The sequence below is a fragment of the Cyprinodon tularosa genome, unplaced genomic scaffold (genome assembly GCF_016077235.1).
Source record: "Cyprinodon tularosa strain WSP-4 unplaced genomic scaffold, ASM1607723v1 ctg105, whole genome shotgun sequence".
Lineage (NCBI taxonomy): Eukaryota > Metazoa > Chordata > Actinopteri > Cyprinodontiformes > Cyprinodontidae > Cyprinodon > Cyprinodon tularosa.
In genome coordinates, this window is record NW_024037838.1 from 265,784 (window position 1) to 284,163 (window position 18,380).

At 35.2% G+C, this 18,380-nt stretch overlaps 1 protein-coding gene across 1 annotated transcript in view; it reads left to right on the plus strand.

Moving 5' to 3' along the window:
* The first annotated feature begins 434 nt into the window (after positions 1-434).
* Positions 435-18,380, plus strand: part of LOC119782975 (alpha-2,8-sialyltransferase 8F-like) — a 76,878-nt gene continuing 58,932 nt past the window's right edge. The window contains exon 1 of the mRNA XM_038284215.1: positions 435-640. Coding sequence (XP_038140143.1) covers positions 555-640 — 86 coding nt within the window. The 5' untranslated portion in view covers positions 435-554. The remainder of the gene's footprint in view (positions 641-18,380) is intronic.

Here is an 18,380-nt window from a genome sequence, read left to right on the forward strand (position 1 = left end):
TCTCTCAAATTGGAGACCCACAGACAGTTTGATAAGGAGAAACTAAGCTGATACCTGCAATGATAAAGCAGGACACATGCACATTTGTTACCACAGCGTTATTGCAGACATTAAGTCACTTTAAATGAGATGTTATAATAACCCCATTGTTATGAAGTAAAGCCAGTAATCTTTATATAAACAACATATTCAGAAAACATAATGGAATGTAGTCAGCAGCTTTGTACTATTAATAAATTAGTGCTATTTATCTTTAAAAACACCTCTCAAACTTTGTTTGCATCAATTTTCAGTGTTTGTTTTAGCGCACAAAACGTTTCTTAGTGCTTTCGCAAAACTAATATAACTGGAACAACGACCAAAGCGACCTTTCATTCTAAAGGATTTATTGTTTGAACTTTAAAAAAAAAAACAGACAATGTTTAACATAAGGCACATGCAGAGCTTCTTTAGGTGTGGACTCTGATAGCAGGGATAACCAAGAGGTGATAAATAATGAAGGTTGTAAAAAAGAAAACCAGTAAAACCAAAAAGTGAAACTTAAGGAGGGAAGTATGAAGGGACACCTTTTGCTGGCTTTTAACCTTCTGATTTTGGGGAGCCTTTGGACTACTTTCTTCTGGTATACATGCAACACAAAGTAAGTTACTTTTTTGCACAATTAACCCAAAAAGGATAAGAAAGGTTTGAGCTTGTTTGGCGTTACGAGTCAGTTAGGCAAAGTTAGAAATGCTAGATCTATAAAAAAGAAGTCGATATTAGGAGGGACGTTATTTTCCTGAACAAAGTCAGCTATTTATCTTTTTAGAAATATTTTGTTAATGCAGCTACAATGACAAAAGTATGAAAGCAGTGCCAGCCAATCTACAAAAAGAAGTTTTATATATCTATAAAAGCGCCTCAAATTAATCTATTTTGTGTTATCTATGAGAACTAGTCAAAGCACCTAAGACTATTATTTTTAGAAATTATTCTAGACTTATTTTCTTCATGTCCAACTACCTTTGCCTTTAACACAAACAAATATATGTGTTGGGTAAAGGTTTATAGATAAGCTTTACAAACATTTACTGACGGGGACCAAAGTCAGCAAGTTGAGTGAAATCGCAGGCCACATTCTTATTTGTCTTTAGATTTAAAAATGAAACAACAACGTTTATAGTTTATATTGATTATTTATTTCTTACTTTATCATTAAATAGACAATAATTATTTTAATGAAACAAACTTAATTTGAGTTTTTCTACATAATATGTGAAAAATAAAAATTGCTGATAGTTTTAGCCTGAACTAAAGTTTCCCATTTTTGAGGAAGTAAGATTTTTTGTTTATTTAATTTATTTATTTATTTTTCTTGCTTGTTTATATGTTTTGTTTTTCCATGCTATGTATGCTAATATGGCTCACTGCTATTAATTGACCAAATTTAATGAAGCGTGCCCATGTTTGGGTTTTGAGTAATCATCACTAAGAGTTTGCGGTTATTCTAGAATAAAATTAAAGCAAAGGCAGTAAAAGATTGATACTTTACATCATACTTAAAATTCCTATTCTAAGAAGATTTTGATGTTTTTGTAATTTCCCTGTGGGCTCCACTTTGAACAGCCTTGTTTATAGCACCAAGTAAAAAATTTGTTAAAATCAATGTTGCTATGACAACTCAAATCTAAGTATTGGCTAAAGGAAAAGGAATCCCAACAGTTGTGACACCCATATGGATTTAAAGGATTAGTGGATAATAAGTCAGGAATTAAACTAAAAAAGAAATCTGAGCAAATTAATTCTAAAGTGAAAATAAAGATATGTATCAAAAAAATCCATTGCATCTATTTTTGATTAATCAAATAAAATTCAACATTATTTAACATTATAATAATTTTTTAGATGAAATCACTATTGTTTATATATTTATGAGGCTTTGGTTCTGGCGAACAGTGAAAACAATGTCAAGTAGAGGAAGAAAAGTAAGTGTTTTTCTCTCAGGCAGAATGAAAGCTTTTGTTTATGTTTGTTTTTACTTCTGCAGTGCTGCTCTCAAGCTATTGGCAGACCCGCTTATCATTATCAAACAATTTAAGAACCACTGTTTTTTTATCATCACCCCAAATTGATGACTATGTTGACTATCATTAGGAGTGTAACTGTAGATTTTAATGCCTATTTGATTCTAGCACAGTCCTTTATGTTTATCAGACCTGTGTAGCAAAATATACATCATTTCTACATGTCTGAAAACATGGAAGACTTATTTTTCAGAACAGAATTCATTTGATCCCAATATGTAACTGTAAGATACTGAAAAAATAGAACAGAATTATCCTTTTCTCTCAGCAATTTCAGATATACGAGTAGCAATGTTAGAGATGATTTAAAGCAGGCTGATATATACAAAGATAAAAATGCAAAACACAAATAATAAGAATAAAAATCTATAAAATCACGGCAAGTTTACAGCTTAAGAAACCTGAAAGAAGTACTGTATTTATTAAAAAGGATACTTAAACTTATACTAATGTGCAAATGGGTAAGCAGATATAAAATAAATGTAGAAAATATACATGTTTATTAATGCATAAGAAACTGCAGAGTATTTACAGGAAATGCAAAACACTTTTTAAGTTTGGGAGCAGTAATATAAAGTCCTATATCGAATATAACTGTAATAATTCTCTGGCAGTAGCTGGATATTGGAACTTTATAATATGTTCATAATCTTTTTTTCATGAAATGCCGACTTTTTTTGTGTGTGTGCAAAATTACGTTTGTTGCTTTTAATTGTTATGTGTCAATCGAATTGTTCTAATGTAAAGAAAACATTGACAGAAACACATCTATTGAATTTATTGATTTGGAATGGAAGGCCATTTAAATTCATATGAGTCAAGAAAGTTATTTAATAATTTGGTATATGTATATACCTATACTGTAATCGCCATACATTTCTGTTAGAATGTTTCTCAAATTGTCTACATAAACAAAAACAGATGTCACACTATTGTAAAAAACCTTTACGGCACGAGAGTAACATGAATAGATAATTTTCTGGAGTTGTACAAACACATATTAATAGTAATTTTATATCAATGGAAGCGAGGTGGGTAATAAGTAGTTACATTTACTCAGTTACATTTACTTGAGCAAAAATAGTTTTTCTATAGTGTACTTTTAACTTTTACTTACCGGTAAGTAAAAAAAATTATGAAGTATCACTACTCTTACTTAAATAAAATGTTTGGCTTCCCTACCTACCGTGAATAACTTTATTCAATGAAGAACAGGCTTGTTTTAAACAAACATACACTAGAGAAACAAATGCCTATATCTAATGAATGTATGTTACTATTTAATGTTACATTAACATACCATATTCTAACCTACATACATAACAGACAATCATTAATGATGACAGAGATTTTAGGATTAAAAAATTTATTAGGAAAGACATTTTGAGGAGTTTTTTCCACTTGAAATAATTGTGAAATTATTGAATTTTATTATTATTTTCGTATCTCGTTTTCAAAATGTGCAGATAACTTTAGATGTTTTGTAAATTTACAGCATTTATAAAACATTAAATCTGATGTTATGATCAGTTACTCAGTATTTGAGTAGCATTTTTGCCAATATTTTTTTTTCTCTTACTTGAGTAATTTATTGGATGGCTACTTTTTACTTTTACTTTACTTGAAATATGATGCAGTAGTGCTATTCTTACTTGGGTATTTAATGTGTGGGTACTATATAAAGGGAAGTTATATGTGACTGCAACAATTTCCTTAAAATCATTTCATAAGATTATAAACGTATATGTCTAAATGTAGTTGTTTGGTTTGAAATGTCTCACTTTAAAGGAAACAACATACATACTGTTCTATGAAGCCAATTTGTGACAATATTCAATATACGCTCATGGACAAAGAAATAGATTATAAAGTTTGCTCATGGTAAAGCTGACCATCCCATAACAAGAACAAACAGGGACAACACATCAAAGAACAAGTTTGCCCACATATAATAAAGCCTTCACTTTTCTAGTGAGAGCCGGAAGAACAAGGCCCCTCTGCATCACTTTTTATCTCCAAGAAAAATTTACTAATTGTATTTTTTTCATTGAAACACAAAAATGTTATATCTATATCAAAACACATTGCACATCCTAACATGAGGCAAGCACACCTTTAGATGCAAGATAAAACTCCCCCTGTGAAGAAAATGCAAATAAAACTTGCCGCACACACTGTTAGAAGTCACCCGTTACATTTTAACTACATAAACGCTCTACCTCTTCTGTAAAATGTGTTTTTGTCAGAAGTTGAAACCTATTAGACTCTGATTATATTTCTGTTTTTAAAATAAAACACCCAATTCTCCCTTGTTTATTTTACAGTTTGTATCTGTACTCACCTTCAGAAATCTGAATGAAATCAAAATCACACGTTACTTACTTTATTAAAAATGATTTACAGTAGCAGCATATTTATTCACACTAATTGAACTTTCTCCAGCGTTTCTCCAGCATTTTCTAAAAATATTTTTAATATTTATAGTATGTATACATTTTATGTGACAGTTCGACACAATGTGCTGGATACGTTTGAAATTGAAGGAAAGGGATGCCTGAAATTTTCTGACATTTTTTTCTTAGCGTATCAAAATAACAGTTCTTCCATCATTAAACTGTTGCAAGGTTTATATTCTATTTTACTGCTGTCTTTTATTTTGATCTGCTGTGGGCGTCACTCCAGCTACTTGTAGATCCTCTGCAACTCGACTATTAAATTTTGAGTGCTGACGCATACAAACATTTAAGGGTAGAAAAAAAAAAAAGACTCAAAGATTATGTCAATAATAAAATGTTTACTGTGTACCCAGAGTTACTTTGTGTCATATGGAGAAACAAAGCCATTGTAGAGCTTTGCTCAGCATCCTGGAAAACCCAACGTCAAAATCTGAGGTTGGAAAATCTCTTGAAAAAACATTCTAGAAAATACTGCTAATTAAACAGTTGTCCATAAACAGTACCTCTTACACCTATTCATACCCCTGATAGAAATATCATTTGCAGCCTTCACATAAATGTAATTTTTATCTGATAGTATTACATTTTTAAGATAATTTCTTTAATTAAGGTGCATTTATGTAGCAGGAAAAATAATCATACATTAAGCATTATAAAGTAGTGTTTTTCTAGTAAGATTACCACCCAGTTTTCTAACTTCCCATTTAGAATATTCTTTATCCTACTCCTAAAAAATTTCAGCACTTAAATTAAAAAAGAACAGAAACCTAGGAATTTTTAACAATAAGATATTCAACCTGAGCCATATGACACAACCCCTTCCACCTTGTCTAAAAGGAAAGTATGGTAGCTTCAAAAGATGTCAAAATCGAGTACTCATGTAGATCTTTATTAAAACAGATCAATAACACACTTAAAGTTCTGAAAAGCTCAAACACAACCAACTCTAGAGATTTAGATAGCTGCGATAAAAAGCACTCAACCCTAAATAATATTTGGTATTTTACATCCACAATTTAAATCTGAATAACTTTGTTACACAAACATTTGATGTAAACTTATAAAAATGTTGAGTTAACAATCATAAAATCATATAGATATAAAATATAAATATAAACTTAGAGGAACTCCCAAAGTCTGACACAATTCACATTTAAGGTCATACACAGTATGACAGACAGATAGACAGACAGACATACTTTAATAATCCCAGAGGGAAATTACTTTTGTTACGCGCTCCAGATATACAAACATATATATAAAACACAACCACACAAAATAATCTAAATATATATATATATATATATATATATATATGCATGTATACATATGCATAAATGATCTGCAGTTTCCCAATGCTTGTCAAGAGAATAACTTTGATAAACCTATATAAAACACAACCACACAAAATAATCTAAATATATATATATATATATATATATATATATATATATATATATATATATATATATATATATATATATATATATATATATATATATATATACATATATATATATATGCATGTATACATATGCATAAATGATCAGCAGTTTCCCAATGCTTGTCAAGAGAATAACTTTGATAAACCTACACACCAGTCGGACCGCAAACATAAATATTTTTCCATTCCTCTTACATGTCAAATTCAGAAGGAAGAAGGTGGAATGACAAGTGAAGCTTTAAATAAGCAGTAAGTCATAACCTTAGTTTCTCAGCCTTTGGTGCCAGTTTTAGCAGGAAAAACCTCACAAATGCAACCCGCAGACAATCCAAAGCCGTAACTACTTTGCCATCAGCATAGATATGAGGGATGCATGAGCTTTATTCTGCTTTCAAAAATGCATTGAGATGTTAGGTCTAATGCACCTTTTATGAACTTGATAGGATGGGTGTGGAGATAGAAATGGTGGAACATACTGCTTAGAAAAGCATGATTATCTGAAAACAATCCACTGAGTCTGTAAGGCCATATAGGAAAATCTCTGACATTAAGATAAAGATTAATTGTCCACAGTTTGTCAAAAACATGCTTTGATCTTATCTAAAATAGGAGGATGAAAAGGATTGTTCTCTCTTCAACATCTGCTGTTATCCAGTTAATAATCAGCAGAATAACATGTCCATATAGAAAGGATACACGTCCTTATCTATCTTTATTGAAGGAGTCTGGGCCATTGCCCCTACGACCCCTTTGAGGATTGAGATGAAGCAAAAACTGTGGACCTAACAGACCTAAATATCAGGATGTAATAAACCTCTTGAATCTTAGCCAGAATGAAGCCAGGACTACTTCTCAACACAGATCTGTCCTTTCAGCGACTCCTATATTCAGGGGTTGCCAAATAAGGTCACTCCAAATTGCTCATAGGTTTTGCATGCAGAAGTTTTGAATGCCCCTCCTGACGCACCCTGAAATATGTGCAACACAAATTATGTTGTTTTTTTCTTCTTATTTTGCATAAGCTGATTTTTCTATGTATGATTATGCTGCTGAAAATTTTTATACAAAAAATTATACAAAAAAGTTATAAAAAAGTTATCTTTCACACATCCGGTGCCAATGGCTGTTACATTTCACAAGTCTCTTTACAAGTAGATAAGCGTTCAAGTAAATTATTTGCTCAATTAGGTGTTTATAAGCTGCATCAGTAGGGCCGCCATGTAAAGGCCTGAGTTTGGTCTTTAGAAAATTTGAAGGCATGGTCATAAAATGCGATGTCAGCCAAACAATGTAGAGACTGTGCATGCAACTCTCCAAGTAGATGAATATTATTCTAGTACTACAGCTGCTGCTACACTTACAGTATGTCATTCTGACTCCGCTCTGGTAAAAATTATGTCACAAAAAATATGGAATTGGCATTTTACTTTGAACCAGAAATAAGTAGGGTTTGATTTCTCCACTGATGTACACAGGCATCAGCGGGCCCTCCGACCACAATCAGTAGGCAACACGGGGAAGGGTCTTGCCCAAGGACACACAGACATTGAAAGCCAGAGCTGCGGATTGAACCACAGACCCTTCAGTTTTAGAGTAAACTCCTGCATCTGACATAGAAATAGCTGTGCTCCTGCCATCAACACCTTTGTTTCTAGACGTTGTTTTTTTGGCCTGTTTTTCAGTGTAGTCCTGTTAGTTGAAATACTTCTGCTTTCTCTCAAATATATTATCTCCTCAATCAAATCTTTGTTTCTGCTCTCAGATCTAATGCTTCTTGCAAATATATTTTCTCATTTCCTTCCCTTCATGCGTAAACTAGTCTCTGCTTGAGTCAGACATTCACACGCAAACCCACTTGCTCTGCTTGTGCATCTTTTTGGCTCTCTCTCAGACTGACAACTGTTCGTCGTGAAGCAATCATTCCAGCCAATAGAACTGCCTCTAAGTTTACCTGTTACTGCTTACTGATAACGAAATGGCTTTTCAGCATAAATTCTTCTCCAATAAGAAGCTGAAAACACAAAAGATTTAGGATATAATAATAATAAAAGCCAATAAAATTATGATGAGTGATTGCAGAATCATTAAAGAAAGTCTACTAATTTTCTGCTGAAGGCAGAGCTAGCATCTCCCTTGAATAGCATACTATGAAGTGAGAAGATTTGTGTTCACTTCAGGCCTGAATGTGGTTCGCATCCAAGATTCAGGTAAGTAGCCTACTTTTATCGAGGCTGAAATGGTTTATAAAACTGTCCAGTTTTGTTGATTAGTTAATTTATTCGATTTAGCATATTGAAGACCAGAGCACACAACTGGGTTAAAAGAATATAGCGCTGTAACAGGTACAATTAATAGTTGCAAACAAGCACACCCTTTCTGAGGCAGTCGTTCTATTGGCTGAAAAGGTTGCTTGGCGACAATCAGACTCCAGTCTGAGAGCCAAAAGAATCCACAAGCAGAGCCAGTGGGTTGCGAGAGTATATTTGACTAGAGCTGAGACTGGTTTGCATGCAAGGATAAGGAAGTAAATGAGAGGAAAAAATATTTGTGCAAGAAACATTAGCTTTGAGAAGAGAAACAAAGATTTGAAGGAGAAGAAAATATGTTTAAGACGAATTAGAAGTTTTTAATGCAAGCATTACAAGTTTTGAATGCAAGTAGAGGAAATTCTGCTCTCAAATTGAAGATGTGTGCTACCAGTTTTTGGCAGAAAAATATCCTCTATACTATGCAGAAAGCTGGTGACTTCTTTTCATTAGGCGCTTCAGCATCACCAGACCCCTTTACGTGGCCTACCACTTCATAGCTGAGTTGGCGTATTCCCAAACACTTGGAGAGAAAAAAAAAAATAAATAAGTTTCCATTTTCTTATGTTACACCTGATAGCTGAAAATGAAATATCTAGGAACAGGGAAATGTCCCAACTGTATTTGTTCACAGGTGATACAAACAAATGTTTGCAACAACAGTCTGCATGCCAAGGTGCTTGATTATACACCTGTGACCATGGACCTGATTGGAACACCTGATTAAATCTTTTTGATGGGCGAACAAATACTTTTGGTAACATAGTGAATCTAAAGGGATAACTGCAAACACAGCTATTGGAGATGAAGATCTTTCTGTCTATTCTAAGCCCATTGCCCTGTCTCAGTAAGACCTGAACCATCAGAGTGTTTAGCCCAGCCACCTCTAAAAGGAGTTTTTCCTCTCCACTGTCACTACAAGCAAGCTTAGTGTGAGGGATTGCACCTGAGTCAATGAGTCGATGCAATCAACTGGTTTTCCTTAGATAGAAAACTTTGAATTAATTTGAGTGTGGTGAAGTGTAAAGTGCCTTGAGGTGACATGTGTTTTGAATTGGCGCTATATAAATAAACTGAATTGAATAAAGACCAATTATCTCAATGCTTTGTTCTTGTAAGAACTGGATTTCCCAGCTGCAGTGGAGGGAGGGTGTCTCCCTCAGAGACAATTGTGTTGATACTTAGTAGATCTGTTTATTCTTGTTCCTGTTTTTCACTTTGATGAGAAGTTGGTTTTGTCCCTTTGGTTGCAATTGTAAACAGTGTAATTACGTGGTAAATTTTTAACCCTCCTATCATCCTTGAGGTCAATTTGACCCCATTTGACCCCATTCAGTGCAGTAAAATGCTAACCAACCAATGGGCAGAAGTTGACCCCCTGAGACACAGCCCTTCCTCATTTGCATAATGAGGCAGAAATTAGATTAGATTAGATTAGATTAGATTAGCTTTATTGATCTCACAGTGGAGAAATTCACTTGTCACACATTGGCATAGAAGTTACAGAAGGTGCAAACAGGGGGGAAAAAGGTGCATTAAGAATCAGCAATATATATACAGTATATCCAGGTATATACAGTATATCAAGATAAATAGGATTAAGGTGCAAGTGTACATGTATCGCACACAATGAAAAAAAAATAAAAATAAGAAACAAAACAAAACAAATGCATACAGAAATGTAAATACGACAGGCAGAAATAAATAACATTGAAGAAATAAATAGGGTAAAAAATACAAAGGAAGAATAAAACTGACAAAAATATTATAACATGCACATACATAAATTCTTTAAAAAAAACAAGATTATAATGGAAAATAAATAAATGAGGTAATTATTACAAAGGTGAATAAATAAAGAAGCCAATTAAAATGGATATATACATTTATGTCTCACTGTATCATTATAATTTCTACCTACATATATTTGCTTATTGTATTTTTGGGGGCAGTTAATTGTACACTTATTTATTTATTGAGCATTCATTTTTATTTTTAAATATGGTCAAGCTGGTCCTCCATATGCCACTGTTGGGCCCAAGCTCGGATAACAAAAGTATCTTACAGTAACTACCCACAGAGATATTTGGAAAAAAAAATTATAAAAATAAGTAAATAAAAATGTGGTTATAAATACGTTATGAGAGGAAAGGGGAAGTCAACAACAGTAGTCAATGTGGTCATTCTTTGAGAGTCATAAATGTGCTCTAAACCTTTTTCTGATGGTGGCGTGACAGTAAAGGTCCTACCCGTCATCACCAAGACCAGACTTGTGGTCATTAATGTTAATAATGTCATTTATTATATCCCTAAACTGACCTTTATGCGACTCCTTCAATCTTTCTCATTATTCCTAGTACTGTAACTGCATTACAAGAACTTGTTTAACCTGTTTCACTTGATCAACACTAAAACAAAATTAAGATTATATCTTTAAGAAAAGTTTTTCAACAGTTTTTGCACTTGAACATTATCTTCTATCAGTTAGTATTTCTCCATCCGCGAGGAAACCCGGTCCACAAGGCAGGCATGGAGCACCTATCAGTGGTTAAAAATCAGGTTACAAGCTAATCTAAAGATGGCTGTATCATCACTTCCTGTTTGGATTAACTGAGTGTGCAACTGAGTGTGCAGCTGTTCAGAGGATCTCCATCTGAAGTTAAGTTATTTTCTCTGTGATATCTCTGTATCTAAGTAACTCTAACTGACTACTTTAAAACATAGCACCTTCTGCTGCACTTTTCTACTGAGCACTTGTCAGTTTCACACGGTTTTATTTCTGATAGCAAGAAGTAGCTAGCCTAGGCTAGCGCTAGCTTAGCATTGCTATGGCTTCTCTCTCTCCCTCCCTTGACTCTTTTCCAACTCTTCCTTCTTCCTCTCCTCTCTCCTGCTCTCTGTGTCAGATGTTCAGTTATTCCTCTGCCTCCTTTAGTGATAATGGGATGTGTAATAAGTGTAGTATTTTTGTAGCTTTGGAGGCGAGGGTGTCAGAGTTAGAATCCAGGCTTCAGGCTGTTGAAGTAGGCCCCCCACGTAGCTGTCCTCCAAAAGTGCCTGAGCAGCCAGGCGATTGGGTAACTGTACGCAGAAAGCGTAGTCGTGGATCTCTGCCCACTGGTCACCACCAACCCGTTCACGTTTCTAACCGGTTTTCCCCACTCAGTGACACACCCACTGAGAAGCCCACTCTGGTGATTGGCAGCTCCATAGTCAGAAACGTGGCATTAGAGACACCAGGGACCATAGTCAAATGTTTGCCGGGGGCCAGAACGGGCGACATCAAATCCTACCTGAAACTACTGGCTAAGGATAAGGTTAAATACAGTAAGATTGTTATTCACGCTGGTGGTAATGACACCCGGTTACGCCGATCGGAGGTCACTAAAATTAGTGTTGCTTCGGTGTGTAAGTTTGCCAAAAAAATGTCGGACTCCGTAATTTTCTCTGGTCCCCTCCCTGATCTGACCAGTGATGACATGTTTAGCCGCATGTCGTCATTCAACCGCTGGTTGTCTAGGTGGTGCCCTGAAAACAACGTGGGCTACATTAATAATTGGCAATCCTTTTGGGGAAAGCCTGGTCTGATTCGGAGAGACGGCATCCATCCCACTTTGGATGGTGCAGCTCTTCTTTCTAGGAATCTGGCCACATTTATTAGTCCTCCAAAACCCTGACCACCCAGGGTGCAGACCAGGAAGCAGAGTTGTAGTTTAACACACATCTCTGCAGCTTCTCTACTGTTACCCACTCTTTACTCCATCCAGACAGTGTCTTGCCCACGACCAAAATCTAATAAATTAGCAAAGATTCCCAAAGGAGTAAATCATGATAATCTAATTAAAATCAAAATAACTCCAATTGGGGAAAAAGTTAAAACAATTAAATGCGGTCTGTTTAACATAAGATCGCTTTCCTCTAAAAGTCTACTAGTTAATGACTTGATTTGTGATAATCACATTGACTTGTTTTGCCTTACAGAAACCTGGCTGCAGCAAGAGGATTATGTGAGCATAAATGAGGCAACTCCTTCAAGCTATTTAAATTTTCACATCCCCAGAAGTTCTGGGCGAGGAGGAGGAGTAGCAACAATCTTCGAGTCTGACTTACTGATTACTCCCAAAACAATTAATTCCTACAACTCTTTTGAACATTTAACCCTTAATTTCCCTGATCCAAATTTCAAGGCAAGAAAACCTCTTCTTTTTGTAACTTTGTATCGTCCACCAGGTCCTTACTCTGAATTTTTAGATGAGTTTTCAGAGTTCCTTTCTGATTTGGTATTAAATACTGACAGGGTCATCATAGTGGGAGATTTTAACATCCATGCTGACATTGAAGGCGATAGCTTAAGAGCAGCCTTTAATGCTATCTTAGACACTATTGGCTTTGTTCAAAATGTGAATAGTCCCACGCATTCTCATCTTCATACTTTGGATCTTGTGCTGACATACGGCATAGAATGTGAAGAAATAACAGTATTTCCTCACAACCCTGTCCTCTCTGACCACTTTCTAATAACCTTCAGGATTACTTTAACAGAGTTCTCCTCCCCCAAAAGAAGGTTCAATTTTAGTAGATCTTTATCAGATAGTGCAGTTATACATTTTAAAGAATCTTCTTCACTTTCTCTCTGCTCTGTGTCACTGAGCAGTGCTGCAGAGTGCAAAAGCTTAGCTTATTCCCCTTCACAGGTTGATGATTTTGTTGATGGGGTTGCTAGTTCTCTGCGTATTGCCTTAGACAACGCAGCTCCTTTGAAAATGAAAACCGTTAAAAATAGAAAGCTTGCTCCTTGGTTTAATGCAGAGCTGCGTACTTTGAAGCAAAATGCTAGGAAACTGGAGAGAAAATATCGCTCCACAGGCCTGCGAGAGTCCTTCCTAGTCTGGAAAAATGGTTTACTGCTGTATAAGAGGACCCTTTGTAAAGCAAGAGCAGCATACTTCTCCTCATTAATAGAGGAGAATAAGAATAATCCTAGATTTCTTTTTAATACAGTTGCCAAACTCACCCAGAGCCATAGCTCTGTTGAACCGTCCATTCCACCTGCTCTTAGCAGCAACGATTTTATGGGATTCTTTATAAATAAGATTGATCTTATTAAAAATAAGATCATAAGCACTCCTCTATCCGCGATTGTACCTGAGGTAGTCATGGAATCTGAACCGGGTTTAGACTGCTTTGATCCAGTTGAACTCTCTGAATTAGCAAAATTATTGTCTTCATCTAAGCCTTCAACTTGTATGTTAGATCCAGTTCCAACCAGGTTATTTAAGGAGGTATTCCCTTTGATCTCCTCCTCCATTTTAGATGTGATTAATCTATCTCTGTTACAGGGATATGTACCTAAAGCTTTTAAGATTGCTGTAATTAAACCTCTGCTTAAGAAACCGTCTCTTGACCCAGATGACTTGGTCAATTATAGACCTATATCCAATCTTCCTTTCTTATCCAAAATTCTTGAGAAAGTAGTTGCCAAACAAGTCTGCGATCACTTCCACCATAATGAACTTTTTGAAGAGTTTCAGTCTGGCTTTAGAGCTCATCATAGCACTGAAACAGCTCTGGTGAAAGTCACTAATGATATTCTCATGGCCTCAGATAATGGACTTGTATCTGTGCTCGTCCTGTTGGATCTTAGTGCTGCATTTGATACAGTTGACCATAATATTCTTTTAGAAAGACTTGAATATTTTGTTGGAATTAAAGGAACAGCACTAGACTGGTTTAAATCTTATCTATCTGATCGAATTCAGTTTGTTCATGTTAATGATAGATCTTCAACACGCTCAAAGGTTACCTGTGGAGTACCACAGGGATCAGTGCTAGGACCAATTCTCTTTACTTTATACATGCTCCCAATTGGTAGAATTATTAGACAGCATGGGATTAATTTCCACTGTTATGCTGATGATACCCAGCTATATCTGTCTATAAATCCAGATGAAGCTAACCCATTACATAGATTACAGGCATGTCTTGAAGACATAAAAACCTGGATGACTCTTAACTTTCTGCTTCTGAATGCAGACAAAACAGAAGTTATAGTCTTTGGACCAGTCTCTGAAAAAGAAACTGATTAGCCAGTCACTTCATTTGGATGGGATTAAACTGATTTCAGATAATAAAGTAAAAAATCTTGGTGTTATTTTTGATCAGGACCTGTCATTTAAATCCCATATCAAAGAGGTTTCTAGAATTTCCTTCTTTCATCTGAGGAACATTGCAAAAATTAGAAATATCCTGTCCAGGGGTGATGCTGAGAAACTAGTCCATGCATTTGTTACTTCAAGGCTGGACTATTGTAATTCTTTACTATCAGGAAGTCCACAAACTGTAGTTAAAAGCCTTCAGCTGATCCAAAATGCTGCAGCCAGAGTTCTAATGAAAATGAAAAAGAGAGATCATATCTCTCCTATCCTGGCTTCTCTTCATTGGCTTCCTGTTAAATCAAGAATAGAATTTAAAATCCTCCTTCTCACATATAAAGCCTTAAATGGCCAAGCTCCATCTTATATCAGAGATCTGATTGTTCCTTATGTTCCTAACAGAGCACTTCGCTCTCAATCTGCAGGTTTACTAGTGGTTCCTAGAATTTCTAAAAGTAGAATGGGATGCAGATCTTTTAGTTATCAGGCTCCTCTCCTGTGGAACCAACTACCAGTTTTAGTCCGTGAGGCAGACACCCTGTCTACTTTTAAGGCTAGGCTTAAAACTTTCATTTTTGATAAAGCTTATAGTTAGGGTGGCTCAGGTTATCCTGAGCTATCTCTATAGTTATGCTGCTATAGGCTTAGACTTTTGGAGGACATAGGGACCCCCATTTCATCATTCTGCTTCATTCTCTCTCTGTTCTCCTATTCTGCAGAATCTGTTAGTTCAATCTCTAACCTTCTGCTCTCTCTGCTTTTCCTCAGAGTAGCTTTGCCTCGTCTGTTCCTGTTTGGCTGTGACATCATCCTGGAAAAAAACATCAGCTGTGCTGCTTCTATCAACACCCTTGTTAATAGATGTTGGAGATCGGCCTGTTTTCCAGTGTGGTCCTGTTTCTCTGACCGTGACTGAGTGGATGTGCTCTCTTCGTCCTCTGGCATGGGAGCTGCCTTGGAGCTCGTCTGCCTGGCTGTGTGTTTCCTGGACGGGGCCGCCTTTTACAGCTGCTTTTTGTATCTCTGCTTCTGTCTCCTTGAACCCCAGTCGGCCTCGGCAGATGGCCGCTCACACTGAGCCTGGTTCTGCTGGAGGTTTCTTCCTGTTAAAAGGGAGTTTTTCCTCTCCACTGTCGCTACAAGCATGCTTAGTGTGGGGGATTGTATTTGAGTCAATGAGTCAATGCAATCAACTGGTTTTCCTTAGATAGAAAACTTTGTATCAATTTGACTGTATGATCTGGTTGAACTGTAAAGTGCCTTGAGATGACATGTGTTGTGAATTTGGCGCTATATAAATAAACTGAATTGAAATTGAATTGAATTAATCATGTCTCTTATATAATGAAAATGTGTAGAATGGCTTGAATATGATGAACATTTGATACAGGCAAAAAAAACGTACTGCTTGTATGGAAGAATCCATAGTTGCTGCTTTTAATGGTTTAGATGAGTTAAAGTAAAAAATAAAATCAAACATGTCAGAAAAAGGTTCTTTTCATACTTGAATTAGACTAACAGTTAGATTTTTGCTAAATTACATTTTTTTCTGTTGTATTGAAATATAATCAATAGCTATTTCTTTCCAAAGTACCGCTGAGACAACTAATTTAAGATGCATTGAAGTGCCTTCTATTGTTTTATCTTTTAAAAATAATTTATGTTCTACAGACGATAATAATATATATATATTTTTTGCAAATAATGAAATTATTTAATTTAGAAATTGGTATATGAATAACTAATTCCAAGTCTTCTAAGATTAAAGCAAAAAAATATCAACAGCCAACCCAGAGATGCTTCTAGGAAATAAGCCCTCTTGAAAGCTATGATTCAGGGATTTATAAAAGCAGTACCCTTCACAGTAATTGGCACCACTTGAGGCGATATCTTTAAACATCTTAAATTAATAAATAAGAACATTTCTGAGTAAAAAAATGAATGAAAAACCCCTTGATGAACAAGAAAAAAGGAAAGAAAAAGAAAAGGGAAAAAAAAAGTTTTTGTTCATACCCGATACTTCCCCATTAAATTTAATTTAGTTACTTACATTTCTTACAACTTTTCAACCAGATTTAACATTTTATTTAAATATATAAGACAAAAGTCTACATATGTAGGCGTGGGATGTTAGATGAAGATCACGGCATTGTTCTAGAAACAACGTTTAGTGAGAAATCCCTATTTACTCAATAAACAGGAAATAGAATTAGAAAATATATAAGAACAAGCTTCCTCTTTTGTATGGTACAGGCTGTCCCACAGGTCGGCATATGGCTGTTTTACCAGAGTTAGTTTCCTACTTTCAGATGTCCATCTCAACATGCAAAGAGCGAAAGCAACAACACATGTTGTCATGCCCTTAAGCTGTGCAGGTTTACGGTTGACAAACTTCATATGATACTAAGGTAGGGCTGGTATCTACATCCTCATAGCAGTGGTTTATTAAACTGAAATAACAGGAACATGAGATTCCCTGAGGCAGAAGGAATATTTCTTTGCCCCATGAAAAGTAACAAGAATTCAACTTCCTTTTTCCTCTTGTAATTTTCCACTTTCCATACCTATCCTGTTTTCTCTAAATTTCAGAAAAACCGGTTTACATTTAACTGTCTATTCGTTAATCAGTACTCTTTTCTTTGAAGATGTCCTCTAAAGATCCCCTAATAGAATCCTCTCATAGCTCCTCTGGCTGCTTTTTATATTTTGCTAAGGTTTCTACAAATACTTAAGCATTAATCACATGTTTGTCTCCAGTGATCCACCATGTTCTCTGTCTGTGACTATAAATTAAGAAAAAAACTATTATCAGCCAATACTGTTCTGTTCTCAGCCTTTCTTGGTAAACTCAACCATGAACAGTAAGATATCCCTCATATTGAATATTATTATAAAACAATGTCTTTATTAGCCACTACCTCTCCTCCTCCATGCTTGGACTCCCCCACCCCAAACTGGAAAGAATAATTCCTTCATTGACTTCACGATTAAAATTTTAAACCATTTATTTCTGTCGGTAACTGTTGCCTGCATGAGGATCTCACAATTAGAAACAAGACAGCATGAATTATGTAAGTTTTTAACATCGTTTTAATATAAAAAATGTACAACATTGAAAACATTACTCAGCTGCAGGAGTGCTAGCAGGATTCTTCACATTTTAGAAATTCATGTGGGAAAGATGGAGATTGTAGTTAAATCAGATATTCGCGATGTTAATCAATTCCCGTTAATGAATTTTTCAATTTATTAATTGGCAAGTAATTCTCCTTAGACTGACATTTTATGCAACACTAACTTATTTGAGTATAAGCATTTCAGTATTTATTTTTTTTATGGGTTTGTGCATTTTGCTTAGCTTTGTAAATGGGCAAACCAAGTTTTGGATGACACCTCCCAGCTCCTGAAGATCATTTTTTGAGTACTGCCATTGTTGAATCCTGACTATATTTACAACCAAGCAGGTCGAGGCATGTTTAACGAGAGAGCAAATATATTTCTTCACAGTTAGCTAAATATATCTAAGAAAATGCTGTTTGGCCACCAGCCACTGTGGATTTTACAATCAACCTGCAAACGTGACTGTTTAATAATTCATTCAAATGAGTCATTATAAATCTTCTTTAGTTTTAATTAGATCTTCCATTTACTTAATTAATTTGAGTTTTTAATGGTTCAAAGTAATGTAAAGTATTTATTTAGTCTTAGATTATATAGTCTGCCAATGGAGCTGTCTGTTTTAGTAGAATATTTATTAGCCACATTTTGTACTACTGTTAGGCTGCTTGGTGGCGCAGTTTATAGCACTGTTCCCTTATAGCAAGAAGGTTCTCAGTTCAATTCCCATCCCAGGATCTTTCTGCATGGAGTTTGCATGCTCTCTCTGTGCATGTGTGAATTCTCTCCAACTTCCTCCCAAAGTCCAAAACATGACTGTTAGGTAATTAACCTCTCTAAAT